This window comes from Lepidochelys olivacea (assembly GCF_965140295.1).
Source record: "Lepidochelys olivacea isolate rLepOli2 genome assembly, chromosome: 12".
NCBI classification, from domain to species: Eukaryota; Metazoa; Chordata; order Testudines; family Cheloniidae; genus Lepidochelys; species Lepidochelys olivacea.
This window is the reverse complement of record NC_140422.1, coordinates 15531355-15551197: the sequence shown is the minus strand read 5'-3', so window position 1 is coordinate 15551197 and position 19843 is coordinate 15531355. Positions and strand designations below refer to the sequence as shown.

Sequence of the window (19843 nt, the reverse complement as noted above, 5' to 3'; positions counted from 1 at the left end):
GTTGAGACAGCAGCTTCTGCCAGCAAGCTCCATGGGGTAAGCGGGGGGGCAGGAGTAGGGGGGAGGGGGACACCCTGACATTAGGTCTGCCCCCCCCTGCACAGCAAGCAGGAGGCTCCCAGGAGCAGCTCCAAGGCAGAGGGCAGGAGCAGCACATGGCAGTGTGGGGAGGGACAGCTGAACTGCTGGCAATTGATAGCCTGCTGAGTGGCTGCCTCACAGGGAATTTAGGGGAACAGGGAGCTGCCGGTCCACCCTGGTTCCAAACCCCCCACCAACTGGCTCCAACAGGCTGCTCTTTCTGCAAGCAGTGGACAAAGCAGGCAGCTGCCAAACAACGTTATAAGGGAGCATTGCTCAACTTTAAACGAGCATGTTCTCTAATTGATCAGGAACGAAACAATGTTAACCGGGATGACTTTAACTGAGGAGTTACTGTACTGTAATGGGGTGGGGGGGGACTTCAGTGTCTTGGGCATCCTCACTGAGGTTGTTATTGGGTTCCGTCTAACCTCTGTCCTCCTTTCCCCAAATCTTCTCAATAGTTCCTTGATCCTCACCTTCTTCTTTCCACTCTCTCCCTGGGGTGGAGACAATGGGACTTCCTCTTTCTCTGTCCTGATGTGGTTAGGAGAAGTGGGAAGATGGCCTCGCGGGGTTTTGTTCAGAGTAGGCAAATTGAGAGCACAGTGGTGTTTGCTATTGCTGTGGAGGAGACTGATCACTACACCGAGCAGCAGATCCCCCGCCATGGTCATGCAACTTGGATGACCCGGTTTGACCTCATGTTTCCTGGGTCCTAAAAGCTGGTTCTGGGTTTAAATCTAGAAAGCTAAACTTTCTATAATAGAATAAGATGCTTGGTTAAAAATAATATTGGGTGCTATATAAGAGCCATCTCCAGCATGCTTAAGCAAGAAAAGCTGGATTGGGCCCTGTGCACACTGAAGAACATAATAAAATACATACTTGAAATAGATAATGAGATTAAAGAGGTTGTTTCAGCTCTGAGGCCTTCTTTGGGCTGTAGGGGGAAAAATAGACTAACCTTTGTTCTATTTTTGCCATAGCCTGCAGACGGTCACACGCTTGGAAATATTTAATCTTATTTTCTATTTCTAATGGGTATTTTATTCATCTCCCTCTAAACAAAACTAGGTCTAGTTGACAGTGTCTCTTTAACTGGAAAGCAATATCTTTTAACTGTGGTGAATTGTGAATGACTTATCTCGCTCAGAGGCAACACTTTATTTAGCCGCTATGCATTATTGCAGCTCTAGAGTCAGTTTCCTGAACCGGAGTAGTGACAACACATTAATGACTGGGACAGCTGGAGTAAATCTTAATAGAAGCAGTTGTGAAGACTGATCAAAGCTGGCATTTCTTATTTTATCAGTTATTTTTCTCACTCTCTGTCTCTCTTTGTTTTATTTTTTTGTTCTTTTTATTTAAATGTTTTTCCTTTTGACCAAAAGAAGAAATAAAAGCACCCAAAAGATAAAACAGAAGATGGGGGAAACTCCTTGACTTTCAGAAAATGTTGTGGAGTGGGCAGATGACTATTTATCCAATCTGTTGAGCACTTAATGGGGTTCATTAAACTAATACAGTGCAAACAGCAGTGCCTCGTGCCTTTGATCACTCAAGTGGCCCTTCCAGTAGTCTTTGGAGCCAAGACATTTCCCTTTCATCATCTGGGCTTGCCCTGGCTCTTGTGCTGATTAGAAACACAGATGACCGTCTCAGACAAGAGAAAGAAGGCAATGTGCTGACTTGGGGAAGTGTGTTGGAACAGAGCAGGATAATCGCTAAGCTACACAATAAGTGAAATGGGGTGGGAGTTGGAAGGGGAAGAGTGAGAGAAGAAAATGGGGAGGGAAAATTACAGAGGCTGAGGAAATGGCAGCAGATCCTCCCTACTTGTATTATTCCTTGTTTTATGGTAAATTTCACCCTTCTGGTTGCATCTAAAAATGCCAGGCAGTGGGATGTTAGGGCCTGATCTAGCACCATTGAAATCAGTGGGATTTTGGCCACACCACTGGAAAGCAGGTTCGGGACCTTTATTTTCAAGGATGCTTCTCAGGGCTTCAATGCATTGGCAGTCGATTTAACAGGTCTAGTGAAGACCCACTAAATCAACCACAGATTGCTCTCCTTTCGACTCCTGTACTTCACCAGATCGAGAAGAGTAGCGGGAGTCGACGGGAGAGTGTTTCCCGTCAACACTGTGTAGTGTGGACCCCGCTGTAAGTAGATTTAAGCTATGTTGATTTGAGTTACGCTATTTGCATAATTCAAATTGCATAACTTAGATCGAATTTTCTAGTATAGACAAGGCCTCAGGCCTACCCAGGGAAAATAAAACTGCAGTTCAGGGTAGATTTGTGTAACAGGTAGGCTTTTAATGTGCATCGTGAAAGAATAGCCCATCAGTTGCAATACTCTCTGAAAAAAAAATCATTTGACCATAATTTTCTAATATGAGAGTGATCAGATCCAAATCTACTGAGGAATCTTCCCTGTGTCAGAGCCAGGGGACTTGGTTACAACATAGTTGTCAGTTGACCAGATTACCAAATGGTTAAAAATGGTAGTGTACTCAGAACTATCCATGTCCTTGTAAATAAGTTAAAACCCTGGGTGATCCCAAACTTTAGCCTGGTTACAGGAACACAGTTAAGGCTCACCGACACAAAAAAGTTAGTGTACACAGGGCCTTTAAGAGTTCCTTAATGCATAGCTCTTCATGTGCTGCTTTCTCCTTCTCATGTTGTACCTCAGATTGCTTTGTATGTATTTCTCCCCTGTGCAGGCTCAAGGCTGTTACACAGCTGTCACCGAGAGCGGGGGTAGTAGCGGTTTGAATGGCTGGGCAGGTGTCAGGGATTGGGAAAAGGTGACAATGCACTGTCAGTATGTCTGCATCACACTGGGAGGTGTGATTCCCAGCTCACCTAGACATACCTACGCTAGCTGTGCTCAACCTAGTGCACTAAAAATAACAGTAGCTGGGGTAGCGGCTCAGGCTAGCCACCTGAGTACATGTCCGCCCAGACCCCCGGGTACATACTCAGGTGGCTTGCCCAAGCAGCTCTCCATGCCACCCTGCCTGTACTGCTATTTTTAGTGCACTAACTGGAGCACGTCTACACGAGCAGGGAATCATGCCTCCCAGCTCAAATGTAGATGTAGCCTGAGAATGCAGAGGATTGTGGCACTTGTGTAGGAAATCTGCAAAACTTGTATGGTAGGAGGAAGTGCCTCTTGCCTAGTCATCCACAGTGCTGTCTGATGAGAACAGCAGCTGAGGCACTCTGGGATAGCGGCCCATGTTTTCCCAGAATGCATTTGTACAACCATAATTAGGTAGCATAAAAGGCGTGGGCATACCTACACAGTCACTATGCAAGTTCGCTGGCCTGTGGACACGAACTGAAAACAATCAAGGTGATGATGCCATAAACAGTTACAAAACCATGGCTCTATCTGTAGGGTGGACTGTCCAAAAAGATGAGGTGTTTGTGCATTGGTTTGGTCTTGGTCATGATTCTGCATTGGCACTTTTGTTATGTGCAGGCTTGGAAGGATTAGATTTTTATCGGTAAACGTTGATTTCACTGTACATACACAAACTGAAGAAATATTTCCATTGACGATAATCAGAATTTGCAGATAGCCAAAATCAGAAAAATGCTGCTTGAGAATTTAGAGTCAAAATCCATTGATTTAGTCTTTTGAATTAGGCTTGTTACAAATGGGCAAGCCAATGAATCGTAAAAACAAGTATGACTGGTTAATTTAAGGATATTGCTTTGTATATTTTGACATGTGATGTTGACGGTTAGTGTTTTAAGAGTTTATAAAGTGTTGACTTCTTGAATCTCAGTGTTGACTGTCATTAAATAGTTGTCTGACTCCCATAATTTCCTGCAACTGTGAAAATTTAAATAAAACTAAAACTAATAATTTTGCACAACTGTGGAAATTTAATGGTCATTTTTATAGAGTCTGAACAATGAACATTGATATTATCCATCAGAATTAAATGAAAAAAAATCAGTTCTACGAAGACTATTTATGTGCCATCTGTTTAAATGGAAGCAGCCACTTTAGTCCAGTGAGTGGTTGTTCAGCCCTAACTTTTGATAGTGTTAAACAAAAGCTTTTCTGAGTGTTAGATTTTGTTGCTTCTTTCCAGTATTCATATAGAAGGAAATGATTTCCTTCTCATGCACTTCCCCTCTCCCCCAACCCTGTTTGGTTTTTGTTTTGTGGCAGAGACTTTCTTTTCCTTAACATTTTGATTGATTCTCCTTTTTTCAATGCCACATTGCCGGCTGTATATGGAACCCTGCTCAGGGTTAGCTGAGACAAAATCGACTGCACACAATTTCCCTCTGACAGCTTGTACAAGAGCAAACATTTCCGAAGAGCTGAAAGTCTAGAAATTCAATCAGCGGAAAACCTACTGTGTGGAACAGCTTTGCGAGTGCTACAGCTCCCTGCTGGGTAGAAAAGCAATCCAGTTACAATAAATCCTTAAGAGTGGAGTCATTTGGGTACAAGGAAAAACAAAAGTTGGTTTATACAAACTGATTGAAGTCAGACATTTTGACTTCCCATTGAAAAGGGAGTCAAGGCCCTGGCTTGCGTGGCAATTTAAAGGGGAGATTGGCTCCTTTCATCTTTCTCTAGGGCGGGGTTCTTTACATTTCTCTACAAGCACAATATTAAGAGTTTTGGACTGAAGCTAAACAAAGCTACTTTGATGTCAGAAGTGTTGATACTCTAGCTAACTACCACCGGAACTGGGTTAGAACATGCCAGCAAAAAAAAGGGTCCCTGATGCTGCTCTCCGTGACACAGATGTAAGTCCATTGGCTTAACAGCAGCATGCAACTTGTATAGCTGAGATCAGAATCAGGCCCACAGTACCTTACCATAGTAGCAGAGTGAATTCTGTTCTTGCTTCTTTGCTGGAGGTTCAGGAGTTCATGCCCTGTTTTAGTATTCTGTGCTGCCTTCTGCAGACCCTTTTAATGTGAAGTGGGAGCTACATCTGCTGTGGGACATGGCATCTATCCTGTCCACTTTAACTCCCTTCGGTATGAGAAGTTAAAGGGTGACTTGAAACCTAGTCAATTATAAATAAAATAATTGAGCATAGATTTGGGAGGGGGAAGCAGTGGTGATTGTGGGAAGTGTTTGTCCTAGTTTATGTTTAAAATTTTAAATAAAAGTAGTTTGGGGTATCAACGTGTTCTTCAATCCCCTCAACATGTTTATGGCTTTAAAACTCATATTTTCCTACTTTTGAAGAAAATAGTTTTTGTCTCCTCTTTTATTGTTGTGAATCTTTCACATGGCAACCGATGAAACAGACCAATCAGCTTAAAAGAGAGGAAACAGTGAAAATGATTCTGTGTAGAGTCAAATGAACAAAGTTTCATTTTTAATCTCTTTCAGGTATTTGTTGTTCCAACAAATGGTATAGCTTTTCCCAACAGATGTGATTTCTAAGGTGAAGGTGTCCCTTTAATAGCAGCGCAGGGGTCAGTTGCGACTGCTGCTCTACATGTAATCTCTACTTAGCTGTTCCCCAAAAGTGTCTGATCCACATGGAAAATATTAAAAGATTTTGTAAACACTGTAAAGGATTACAACTGGTCTTTCTGGGTAAACACTGCTATAAATCACAACCCTTGCCACAAAACCAAAGAAACTTTTAGTTCTGTTACTGAGAGTCTTAAAACTCCAATTCATGTCACTCACTCACGTCCCGATTATTGGCATTTTTTGGCCCTGTGATGAATTTTCTGTACTCTAACCCCTCTCTCCTGCTTCCTCACACACTTTATGGAGAGAGGAGATGACTGGTGATCCCAAGAGATAATACCATTTTTGGCTAAGCAGCATTCTATGCTGATGATGGAACAAGCAGTGGCCAAGCCAGAGGCCTGGGAGACTGAAGAAAACATTATTGTGTGCTACAAGGGTGAACGTCCAGTGTGGAAGCACTTTGCGGCCTTGATAAGGATGGCAGACAGACAAAGCTGGCGTGAGCCATGAAGGGTACAGTATACATCATTGACTGGACTGTGGAAATGGGGGTTCTATTCCTGTACTTGTTTTACAGCATCAAATTCACTCATTTGATTGACTTCTTACTAGTGCTGGGTTTCAGTCTGTGGCCCTGCAAGACGTATGACGTTCAGCCTCACATTCCTCGGGCTCCTCTATTACATCTGTGAGCATATGTAACAACACCACACTCCGTGGTGAGTCAGAGGCAGAGGGGATTGAACCGGGGTCTCTGGAACAGAAGTCATGAGCCTGTTCTTCGCTGGCCTAGATGACCCATCTCTGTTAAACGGGCTCTATTCTTCTACCATGCTGATCACTGTGATAGCTAAGGGCTTGTCTCCATGGCAGTCTTAGCTCAAGTTATCTACGCTAGAGTTAACCCCTCTCGAATTAGCCTTGTGCGGTCACAGCTGCACAGTGTAACTGAGGCCCCACTACATCACTAGCTCAAGCGTTAGCAGCAGTCAAGCTTCAGCCCTTTTCTGTTGACGGGCCGGCTAGCTTGAGTTTAAAGAACTGCTTAACTCAAGCTAGCGATTTTTGTGTGGGGGCAGGAGTCAGGTTAGGGGAACCCTTAAGCTAAGGCTGCAGTGAAGACAAACCCCAAGCGAATTGGTGTCTGGGCTGCCTTTGCTCTACCCACTCACCCAGTGAAACCATACTGGCCCCACTGGGTTCAGAGCTGTCTGTACCCAGAGAATGATAGTTATGCCCCCAATGAGGATTTCTCAAATGTGTCCCAACTCATGAAGTTTGCTGTATTTAGAGGAATGAATTGTCTGCCTGTAACACAGCTCTAGTGTGTACAGTAGGAACTTCATGTGCAGGGGTAGGCGTGTTTTGAGAGTGGTTTATGTCTAGTTCTTATGTATTCGCAGCTTATTAAGAGATACGTGGACACTGCAGTATTGCCAACCCCAAGTGTTAAAAAATCATGAATCTGGCCAGACTCCAAAAAGTAATAAACATTGGGTTATTTTTATTTACCTTCTGGTTTGTGGGCCTCATTTTTCAAGCTTTTATCTGAAACCATGAGGGCTTGAAACTTAATGTTTTTAATATAAGATGAGACACTTGGGTATAATCACAGGATTCCAGGAGCTCAGGCTTTAAGAAAAACACCAAATATTGCAAGACTCATGATAAAATCACGAGAGTTGGTGACACTGAGTAGCTACAACCTCCAAAACTTGAAGGCTGGAGACGTACAGTTAGAAATGGATTAATTGTTTCTCTGGCAAATAAAACAGGATGGGGAGAAATCCAAGGAATGTTAACTGCTGCTAACATGATAACATGGAAGAGAATTGTGAGCTGCAGAGAGAAGGCCCATAGAGATGAGCATGCATGAAGGAGAAATATCCATGACTGGAAGCTCTTATGCCCTGGATGGTCTCAAGGCTTTTCTCATGCAAACTCCAGCAACAGTCACTTACACTCTCAAATTGAGCGTAAGCTGTAAAATTATTCTGACAGCTGAGATAGTCCAGCAAGTTTAATAAAAACCTGGACATGTCACTTCCCTTTTAATTAATGTTTGGGCAGTACGTTGAACATGGAAAGCAGTAACACGGCACTTTGCGAGTTGAGAGTATTGTTGTTATTGGTCCAAATCCCAAAGTTTTTACTCAGGCAGTTTCTGTTGGCTTCAATGAGTAAGTGCTTAAGGATTTTAGACCTAGTTTTTTAATTAGTTTTAATGTAAAGATTCTGTTTTGGGGTTTTTTTACCATGGAGAAAATTTTTAGCTTTTGGGGAAAACACAAGTTACTGTAATTTTGGTTACATGCCACTTACTAATTTTTCACCCTGTAGCGAAAACTATTTCAATGTGATATCCCAGCTATTGTAGAACCCAGCTGGAGCCCAGAATCCGCCCGTTGAGGTTATTCTTTTATACCCTGTTAAAGGTTCTTTGCCCCCCCCCCGTGGAGGTGGGAGTCTTGTTTATAGTTAGCACTGGCTGAAGGATAGCACTATTCAAAGGATAAAAGAAACTCTGGTAAAATACACAATATATTAAGAAAACAGTCCTTTCTCTGATGCCCAGGGGCTTGCCCCACTCGGGTGTTATGGCAACAATGAATTTGCAGTTTAATGCCTGCTGGGGTGTCAAAATGACACAGCAGCCAGAGCACCTAGTAGAGATGGTTATTGTCAGATTTGAAAGCTGCTAATGCACTGAGCAACCCCTCTTTGCCTAATGTTTGGAAGTATCTGGTTGGAAGTATCTGGTTGTTTTGGGGAGACCTGTAGTGTCAGAAACTGAGACATAGATGGTCACACCTAGTGGTTGGAGCAAAGGCAATTGGGTCTAGTGGTCAGTGCAGTGGCAGTCAGGCTGGGAACTGGAGCCAGAAGTCTGATCCACAATCAGGTGTCAAGAGCAGGATCAAAACAAGTATAGGACTCGGAACAGGGCTGGAGCAGGCTGGAGCCTGTAATGTCTGTAACCACTATCAGACAGGAGAATTGCAACCTATGAAGTGATGTCAGGCAGACTGGGCTGCTGTGTCTCACGTGAGGCTTATTATATTATCTGCCCTCAGAGTCACCAGACCAGCTCCTGGCTTGTGGATTGGGTGGAGCCTAGCACATCACTGCATGTGGCTTAATCAAGCAGGGATGACTCATTACCTCACCTGCAGTCCCAATCTTACAGACCTATGATATTTGGGGGGTTCTGTTATGCCCCTAATTTATCGATGCTTAATCAGATCTCTGAACCTTCTGATGTTTGTCCATCATTTAGCTGTAAAACCCTAAAATGTGTGGCACTGTCAGTCTGATGGTATTTTACTTGGCAAGGCTACCCTCATATTTTGAGGACTTGACCTTTTTTGTTCCATAGGAGAACTGAATAATCCCAAAATGGTGCAGTGGAAGAGATGTGCAAGAAGAAGCACTTTACTAGGCACCAGAAAGAGAAGGAACATATATCTTTCAGTCTGAACAAATCTAATCTAACAGTTGGTGTCTGTCTTTTCTAAGCTATTTGCCAGTGTATTTTTGGGACTGTTCTTCTGGAAAGATGTGTGGGTGGCAATAGCAACTGAAGTGGGGGAAGATGGTGAAGAGTGAGCTGCCATAGGAAGGATTTTCTGCAGTTGAAAGCAGATGCATTAGCTGGTGTTTGGAAGTGAGTGGGCTGTGAAGAAGCAGTAGTTCTGTGCATTGTGGAATGGAGAGGTGGGTGTATTTGCACCATTCCAAAAAGTGAACTTGCACTCCAGTGGCTGTAAAAGAAGGACTGGCCACCTGACTTTCATTCTTTGCTTCTGTCTTCAGTCCAAGCATGAATACGCTAAAGATCTTACAAACAAAATATTTCTGTTCATCTACAGTTACTACGTATGAATTATAAAATGAGAGAAGCCTAGAATTTTTTAAAATATTAAATTGTATCTATTAGTTGCTCCTTTTGTGCCTAGATACCAGGTGGGTTGGGAGCTTCATAATTACCTAGATTAGGTAAAATTCATGGGTTGTGGGTTGGCAGGGGGAACGTTAATACTGTAACTGTTTTTTCTTGCACTTGGATTGTATATTCTTCCGAATGTAGGACAGATTCCAAGTCTCAAGAATTCTGCTGATAGAGGTGGTGTGAGGCATGGAACCCTGCTGTTTCTAGCTCTCTGACCAGAGTGCTTGGTCCTGCAGTCCTTATACAGGCAGGTCTCCCACTGATTTCAATGGGAGATTTGCCTGTGTCAGGAATGCAAGACTGGGCCCTGCGTTGTGCACAGCCACGTAATCTGATCTTCCTGCTGTGGAAATTGATGTAATCTCATTCTCACCCCCTCCATCCTCCAACCCCCCCACCCCCCCAAAACAACCCCTCCTTACTCCCAGAAGGATTCCGACCAAAAGGAAAGGAGGATGCAGCTGTGTATTAGAACAGCTTGTTGGGGGTGGAGATTTGTTAGAGAAATTAAGAGAGGGTTTGGATGCAAAATGGATACGACAATTTACCAGCCCTGGCTCAAAACCAAATTGCCCGAGTCTCAACATGCGGCTGAAAAAGCAAGTGTTTCCCTCTCCTGTAAAAGAATATTAATTAATTAATTAACACCTTGTCCCGGTGAGTATTTTGGAAGGCTGTACTAGAAATAGATCCTTGAACTCAATGATTGCAAGAGCTGATGAAGATCTTCATACTGTTTTGGCTCTTTTAAACTTTAGGGTATGTCTCTTTATAGTTATTGCTGCCAAACTCTGTTTTCTAGGGGTGAGTTAATGACCAGGCATAATCAGGGCTGCTTGGAAATAGCCCACCTTCAGATTGTGGTATTTTGCTTATGGGTGAACAGGGCATCTTAACTTCCCTCTGCTTCACCATTTATTTGGGGTTATTTTTCTTTCCCCTTGGGAATTCTAGGCTCAGTTGAATTTGTTCTGTGGTTTGCAGAAGAAAGAGCTTGTTAAAGAATTCCCCAATGACTTTGAAGTGAACTATTTATTTTCTCTCAAGGGTTATTCAGTGTAGACATTTGCCCCTTCTCCTCTGGTTTTTTCACCCCACTGTTTCCTGAGCTACAAGCATTCTTGGAATATATTAGTTGTAATGAGTTATATGGGCATCAAAAGTTTTCTTTGAAACTTCATGGCATCAACATCTGTTAGCTCTTAGAGAACAGAGACGCAGACAAAAGGGCTGGGGGGGGGTGAGGGAGGAAAAAGATATTAAATTCTGGAGTATGAAGTCTCAGCCTCAAAGACTGGGAGGGAGGGAAATCTGTTAAACTCTCTAGCTTTGATGTGGTACTATGGCCCTGTGATTCCTTTTAAGGAAATGTGCATGGCAGACTGGTCCTTGTATTGCAATATGGTCTGCCTGCTGAAACACTGAATCAGAACAGCACTCAGATTCTTTAGTGTAAAGCCTGCCACAGCTGTTGTTGCTACAGTAACATTACAAGGGAAATTTAGTACCCTTAGTTTTCAGCTATTGAGAGGGCAATTGAAATTCCTTATCTCAAAGGTAACGCTCATGTATAATTTTTTTAGAAGGCAACTGTATAGGCATTTGTAATCCTTCTGACCCTGCAGGTCACTATGTCACTGCTCATCTAATTCAGGTTTTTCAAATGCTGTGGCAATGTTTTAGCCTGTTCCTGTGTGCTTAGTGCTGCTTAGCATTCAGCATGGTTTTGATACTGTGCTGCTTGTAGGGTTGAATATGGACCACTTTTCTCTTTTTCTTCATCCTTTTTTCCCTTAGCTTTCTCTCCTGCTGGCTCGTGGTGGCTGCCTTACATTTTTTTAGGGGGAAAGAGGAGGGGTGAAAGCAGTGTGTGCCTTTTGACGCTATTGATGTCTGTGCTCTCGCAGGGCACGCTGTTGACTCAATTTTAGAAGTCATGCTTGTGGCATTGTTGTTCTTTGCTATGACTTCCTGGCCCAGTAAAATTCTTGCCTGTTGTAGAATGATTAGTTGACATACCTGGGTTTTCTGGGGGGGAAGGGGTTATGGTTAGTGGAGGAATGTGAGCCATCTGTTTTGCCAGCACCTCCTGTTGACAGATTTATGGATCAATGTTAGCATACGTCTCTGGGGTTGCACACCTGTGCCTTTTAGCCGAGTATAATAATAGTGCATTTTCATCCATGGATCCCAGAGCTCTTCACAAAAGTAAGTATCGTTAACTCCATTTTACAGATTAGAAATTGGGGACCAAAGCGGTTTAAATATCTCATCCTGCACCACAGAGTAAGTCTGTGGCAGAGCAGAAATTGAATTTAGGTTTCCTGACAACCAGAGCTGCCTAAATAATACCTCCTCTACTAACAAGAAGAGATTTGGGGAATCTAAGAGGAGCCTTGTAGAATAACAGAAGTTATCCATCTAGAGCAGCTTTTAGATCGAGGCCTTATGCTGTGGGAGAACCTGCGTTCAAACAGGGAGACAATCTGGATGTTCTCACAAAAAACTTTGAAAATTACAAACTAAATCTATAAGGTCCCAATCCAAAGGCCATTGGAGTCAGTGGAAAGTCTCTTGTTGACCTCAGGGATTTTTGGATCACATCCTAAACGAATGCTGTCTGCTGCGTAATGAGGCACGATACTCCACGTTTATTGTTGACATGACATTGTGACATGTGACATTGTGCTTATTTCTCCGTCTAGCATACAGTGGGTAATACAGCTTCACCATCCTAAGGCACCTGGAAACCATCTCAAAGAACCGTCTTAAAGAAACTATCTGCCTTGTTGTGGAAACCTAAAAAAAAAAACCAACAATTTTTGGGGATTTGGTTGAGCTTCTCCAGCATGGAAACTGGATGAAGATTCTTCCTCACCCCTACTCCTTTAAATCTGGTCTTCAGGATAGTTCGTGTCATAGGCAGGATAAAAGAGGCAGGGGGAAAGGAAAGAATACTGATGACCCTGTCACTGGTAAAGAGCTTAGAGGATAGTTAGAACAAAGTACAGCAAATGTCTAAATCTCAAAACTGAACATATGGCCCTCTGAAGGGACTTTAAAATGAATTTAAATATAGCCGCAGGTGGATTTATTGTCTTAGTTCCCTTTCATCTTGAAGACTAGATATTTTTCATCTGGAGATAGTTCTTTTCCGATTAAAAGTTTTCGCGCTGGTTCTTTAGCAGTAATATTTGAATTTCCAGAAAAGCTACTCGTGTATTAGCTTCAAATTCAGTGTAAGGTAGGACAGTATTATCTATCAGAAGTTCTTGGAATAGAGTATCCAAACACATCTCAATCAGCATAGTAAGGCAAAGGCCACACAAATAATAGTGTGATGAGTGTTCATGGTGGAGGTGATTTTGAAAGACTTTGGAGCAGCTTCTAAAAACATAGAAACTCCTGACTTCAATTTTACCCCAAACAAGAGGTGCCAATACCAGTGACATTCAATCTGCAATGAACATCTAGACTAAGATGTCCCCTAAGAGACAGCATTGGTTGTCTACTAATTTTATTTGCTGACACGTGAGTTCTTACTCCTGGTGTTTTTTGCAAGTTGAAGGCATGCAAAAGGTCAAAATTTTAATAATCTCTTGGGTTTTTTCTCTCCCAGATTCATGCTGTATGTGTTCTGTAGAGTCCTTGCCAAACTGTAATAGAAATCTCACGTTTCAAATTAACTGAACTAACTTGACCAGGCTGACAGCTTTTGTGTGCGCATTTATATGAGTGAACATAAAAAGGAAGGTTCTACTAACCGCTGAAAACCAAGGTGAAAGGCCTCCATTTCAGTATTGTGGCTACCTGCTTTCCAGCAGCTGAGGAATGTATGAGAAATACCACAGAGGGATGTGAAACTGGTGTCTTTCTACCATGTTGGAAGGTGTGTTGAGGATCTGGGAGTGGGACAAGACAGATGCAACATGCACTTTAAAAGCACTTTCTGTCAGTCGACCTGCAGCTTTGCCTGGTTATGCAAAACACCTTTGTTCCTCTGCCACTTCTTTGAGGGTCCTCTATATGGGGGTTGGCTGACATTCTCCCTATAGTATATATTTTCACTCCCTCTTGAGGCCTCACATTACTATCAAAGACAACTCAATGGGGCACCCGTCAGAGCACATCGGTGTTGCTCCTCAATTAGAGGATGTGCAACAGTGATACAGGTTTTCTTTATGATTGCTATTATTTTGTTTTAAAAAAAACTTTCTCTAACTTCACAACATAGTGCCAGCAGGTGTAGTTGCCTCTTCATTCTTCAGCTGGAGGCAAGACACTGGGAATTTGGTGAAGCAATCAGTTCTCTGAACAGCTGTACCTTGTGGTAATATATCGTGACTCTAGAGAGAAATTTTTTATTTATTTTTTAAAAAGGAGCCTACACGCTTAGAATCTGAAGAGGAATAACCCAGTTGTAATGGATCACAGATGAATAAAATTAGGGTTAGATAAGTCAAATTTATCTTTTTACCCAAAAGACTTGAGCTTGCCACTTCTGCTTAATAAACTGAATTACTACAGCTACTATGTATATTTTAATGCTGGTCTAGCTGAAGTCACCTAGACTTCTGTCCCAAGTGTGAGCTGCTTTGCATTTGCCTTACAGAAAGAAGAATCCCAATGAATTTTTTTCATCATTAAGTCGTTTAAAAAAGCAATTTTTAAAAATATACATAGAGTTTACATAAATAGGAGAGGGTGCAACTCTGCCCCATGGTGAGAAATGATTAGACTTGTACTAAAGCATACATGTGTGGGTGTTAGCCTTTGTAGTTGTGTCTTTTCCACTGCGTGGTTTTCTGCATAGTTCATGTATCTGTTAATTTTGTGTTGTTTTTCTGGTGATGTTTCTGTTTCAGCTTTGTCATGGAGAGGCTGAGGATATGAATGGATTGATAGAAATTTGTATTTGTATAATGCTGCAGGTATACAAAATGCTATAAACATAAACATAAAGCTCAGTGGTTTGAGCATTGGCCTGCTAAACCCAGGGTTGTGAGTTCAATTGTTGAGGGGGCCATTTAGGGATCTGGGGCAAAAATTGGGGCTTAGTCCTGCTTCAAGCAGGGGGTTGGACTAGATGATCTCCTGAGGTCCCTTCCAACCCTATGATTCAATGACTCAATAAACATATATAAACATGGCGATAGGAAGCCCTTGCCACCAGGGGCTTACAATCCTAGTGCAGGCAGCTACAGAGCAGGTAGCACTGAAGAACAGAGTAATGTTTGAGGCGTGATTTTCAAATGTGTAAGTGGACAATGCATGACCAAAATGTGTGCTTAACTTGGGGGTGCAGTTATGATTGCCCACCTAATCATGGTAATAGTTTCCACGATCGGCCATTTATACCTATAACGCGTCGTTTGGATACTCACACAATTAACACATTTAATGAGAAGCTAGCAAAGAGCCCTCTCCAAATATATCTGTCTACAGGCTATAATGGTAGAGGTGTCTGGATTTCAGACCGGAATATGGAGCAGATATGATGATGCTCGTGGACAAGACAATAGTTCTATATTTATATTCTTGGACTTTGTGGCAGCACTCAACATGGTTGGAATCAAGAAAGACCCTGAAATAGTTCAAGGCTTTACCCAGAGGTACCCAAATACTTCTGTGTATCAGCTCCTCTGTCCCCAAGGCACTCTCATCTGTGCAGTATCAAAATGTTCAATCCTCTCTTGGCCTATTGATACCTATATGCAGCTATTGGGCAAAAGTGAGAGAATTCTTGGGCTCAGTTGCCAATGATATACAGATGGCATTCAGCTCTGTTATGCCTTCACATCATATGCTAGGGGTAGTCAATAGACGGTGCTTGGAACCATGGAAGGGGATGAGAGCTCAAATATAGACAGGAGTACCACCGTGCGGAGCCTGGGAGGCAAAGACAAGGAACTTAGCAGAAGGAGAGTTAGCGAGGGGGTTGAGGGAAAAGAGTGACATGGACAGAACAATGGGAAAGGAAGAATATTCTGATTGCAGCATTTTAGATAGCTGGGGATGTGAATCCAATAGCCTAGAGATGGCCAGAAGGAATGTCTTGACTTCAGCAATTCAGAAGATCATGTCTGTATTAAAATTGAAGAGTGGTTAGGGCTCAGATTGGGGTTAAAAAAAATAGACTTTCCAGTGTTTTAGAATTCAGTGTGGAGTTCGAGCCTACTGCAAAGGGGAGCAGAAGGTGGGATTGTCTGACTATAACCAGCTAAGTAGAAGTCTGGACTAGGGAGCTTTTAAAAATGGCTTTTCTTCCTTATGTATGTATATACTGAGCTGCATTTCTGAGGGAGTTGCACTAATTAACTCTTCTCTCTACTCCTACCCCCTTAAATCTCAGTTGATTACAGTGGCACCTATCAGAAAAGAATATGTGGGACACAAGGTCTTTACTGCTGAAGTCAGCCAGGCAGCTGTTAACAGCTTTGAAGCAGATGTCTGAGCTTGAGTTTTAGTCATTTTGTATGATTTGTGTTGATAGCTAACAGGGGCTAACTTATTTATCTGGGAAACTCCCACTGAGGTGCAAACACTTGCTGTAGATGGGATCCTGTTTGGCAACCTATAGAAATGGCACACTGGAATACTCCTTCTACATAAACTTTTCTTTTCTTTACTCTTTCAAACATTTGCTGACCTCATTTATATAGTATGTCACAGGGTACATCTGGTTTTGGTTGTTTCATGACTTGGTGTTCCAGTTGGAAAATGCAGTGTTGTGATTTAAAACACGGTGTCAGGACTGTGATATATCTCAGATATGTAAGACTTACACATGGTTGCTTTTGCTCTCGTAGGCACCCGTCCTCTAGTACAATCTACTAATGTGGACCCTTGCATCCATGCAGAGCAGAAGGGTATATGCGAGCAGAATCTGATGCAAGATCGGAATTTTAATTTGGTCTTTCATCACAACTACTATTTCATCAAGCAGATATTTCCTTTGGTTTTTTTAAAGACGTTCCTTCATGTTCTTCTTTGGGTATGCTCATCTGATTAATGCCCTGCCTCTTCTCATTAACATCATTTATTTTTCTGTTGCCAACATGTATGCTACACCGTCGCCTGGCTATGTTGTCATATTACATTTTCAGAATTGGTGTAGCCAATGCATTTCCCCCATCTCAGCCTGAAGAAAGAGATTGTCTAATTAATCTTTTTAAAACAATACTTGGTGCGTAACTGGAAGAACTCTGCATTTTTTACAATAGAGAAGAAATCAGGATTGTTGTAGATAACTTTCCCCGAGCCATTGTCTTTTTTCTTCATTTCTGAGAATTATTATATGTGAAATGTCCAGAACACTTTTCACAAGCAGAGGGCATTATGGCACTTATATAGGTTGTGACACCTGGCTTTGGGGTGTTAAAAGATACTGTGATACTTGTTTCCAGTGCAATTTGTTTACCAAAACAATAGTGATATTTGGATCAGTGCAACTTTTTGTGGCTTAGTTTTTCAGTTTCTCCCGTAAGATCTTAGTATAACAGTAGATATTTTTAGGGTCCAGTTTCCCACACCTCTATTGCATAAATGTCTGTCTATCAGAAATAATACATGTCATAATCTTACTGGCACGAAAGAGCAAATTTAATTGGCAGCTGATGAGTTCTAGCTGTCTAGATATGTCAGTAAATTGTGCAAGTGTTGCTGTCGTCAGCTTTAGGACTGGGTTGTCAATTCATATGCCATTTAACACTAGTATTACTGCTTTACACCATCAACAAAAACATTCCCAGAAGTTGGTGAGTCATAATAATTTGGCTTAAGGGGAAAAATAATTATTTAAAATTTAGTTTGTATGAACTCACTACCATAAATTAACTGAATAACTAGGAGCTACAGGGAGTGAAGCTAGAACTAGCATGTAAAAATATTTACATAAGGCCCATTTAATGATTAAAATGAGAAAATAGGGAGTCCAACTCATAGAATATTAACTATTTGCTTTCCCCTCTTATGCATTCTTTTTCTCAGTTCCTGCCTGTTGAGGTATCAGTTGCTAAAGATGCATTTTATTAGCTTATTCATTGGGTGTTGTTTTTTACAGTGAAATACCTTTTGCCTTTAAAAGAAAAGGTTTTGTTTGTTATAAGAAAACTTCTTATAAATAAATAAGTTACAAGACTCCAAGGTTTGTCAATATGGTTCAATGGATTTCATAATTTCCTCTGGCCCAGAAGATAACAAGATTAGGCATCAGCACTTGGGAGTCCTATCCAATGCCTATACTGCTAAAGTTGGAGTTCTAGAGGTGGGGGCTACAGAGTGGAAGTTATTCCCCTGTGGGTGGAATGTTAAAAGCAAGGTGATTTCAGCTTATAACTAGCAGCTGTCCAGCTGTCTCATGGCTCTTTTCTAAGAAAATAAGTGATAAATCAACATTTCTGCTCAGTTCAAAAGTAGCTGCTAAATATGTAGGGGTATATGAACGAATTATGGTACCATGTTTGTCTGCATAGTCACTACACTACCTAGCTCATTACCATACAGTCATTGGAGGTGCTCTTGAGTGTGGAAGGCACTGTTTCGGGGACCCAAAGAAAATGATGACACGTACCTGTTCAAAGGGGCATTTGAAAATGCAAGAAGAAACTAAAAGTTGTAGGATATTTACAACTGAACTTATCCTAGTGTTCTCAGGGCTCGGACTTGAGCTCTGCTTTAATAGTGCAAGTAAGTCAAAAGTTCTCGTTAATATGAAGAACTCTCCTCACACTTTTTTTTACACAGTAGTGAAAGTAAACACTGATTTTCACAAGTTCATTTGTGTCCCTTAATTTTAAAAACTCCTAACTTCACAAATCTTTTGTGTTACCGTCATAAAACCAGGGTCTGTTATTTCCTAAGGTTTTTTTTCCTTTTCATGTCCTCCAAACAGTCCTGTGTGTACAGCTTAAATGAGAGAGATAGATATGTTAATGGTGTGATTTCATACCTACTCGTATAATCAGATGTTAGTGTGAGGACTTCGCACAGAATCTACCCTTGAGTGCCATGCAAAGGCAGCTACATCTACTTCTTCAAGTTAATTCTTTGATGCTTGCCTCTCCACCTTATGCCAATGTCTGTGCCTACACACATGAGGATGTTATTGTCAGGCCCTTAGTTAGTTAGTTTTGGAGATTTCATCCTCTTGCAGAAATGTGGTAATGACCAACTGCAGCATTTAATAGCATTTCCCATCCTTCTATGCCAATTCCTTCCTTTGTTTATTTTGGAGATAAGGGCTGGTGCTCATCAACACTTATTAAGAAAGAAGGGGCTCTAATAGATATTTTAAAATAAAAACAAAGCTTCAGAAAGAGGTTGTGGGGATTTGCTGATTGGAAGAATAAATCCAAAATGGCTGCTCTGATGGCGCTGCAAAAACCCTATAGTTTTATCCAGCACAATCATGCCTTTCAGTGAGATTCATTCTCATGCGGTGGCTGCAGATTTGGGCCACCAGTTCATAACTTTATTTAAAATGTACATGCACAAGGAGAAAGGGAAGTTTTCAGGTTCTTCAGGGTTGTTCAGACAACAGTGCATTCTGTAGAATCTAATTAAAAAACACGGGTACAGAAATTGGTCTCAGAGTTCCCAGGGTCTTATTTCTTGCTTTAGTTACCTCCTGGTCTGCAGAAAGGAGACAGTTGGTAACTGCTAACAAGTCACTTAGAAAGGTAGGGCAATGTACAGTCTCTGAAGGTTAAAAAATTGCTGAGCCTCTGTCAGTCTCTTTAAGAAAATGAAATGAAGTGATACTTATCTTGATTGGATGACCTCAATAAATAAGCTAATGAATACAACCAGTCCTCCTTTTGGAGAGATACTGACTTACCCTTGTCTTTCTGCAGAAGCGTCCCTGCCCACTGCCCCTAATTCCCAGGTGAATGCCAACTTTATTGGCTTTGTGTTTCTTAACGATCTCTGCAGTAAAGGTATATTGGCCATGAATGGGATACTTCAAACTTTTAGAACTGTACCTTTTCCTTTCTCTCTGTTATCATAAGCACTCATGAAATGGTGCGTATGTGCATGAGGAAGATGACTGCATTGTGAGGGCTAGTTGCGTTATGATTTATAACATTTGTCATTAACTTTGGAATCAGATTAGGTATTTGATTAATGTTTCAATGTTTTGTAAAGCCATTAAATCTTTTTTTTCCTTTGTACCTCTTATTTCTACAGGAGCCGTCTGGTGAAGGTTACAGAGAGACAATTGGTGATGAACACTTTCGTCTAGAAGGTACATGAAGAACAGTTCTCCTGGGTTAATACTAAGGCATATTTGGAAAATTCAAACAAGGTCATAAAGTGTGAATTCTGTGGATA

At 41.6% G+C, this 19843-nt stretch overlaps 1 protein-coding gene across 2 annotated transcripts in view; it reads left to right on the top strand.

Moving 5' to 3' along the window:
• NKD1 (NKD inhibitor of WNT signaling pathway 1) overlaps positions 1-19843 on the top strand; it is a 141963-nt gene that overhangs the window by 67227 nt on the left and 54893 nt on the right. For both annotated transcript variants that reach the window (XM_084644374.1, XM_084644373.1), the window contains exon 4: positions 19700-19757. In XM_084644374.1, the coding sequence (XP_084500500.1) occupies positions 19700-19757 (58 nt within the window). The remainder of the gene's footprint in view (positions 1-19699; positions 19758-19843) is intronic.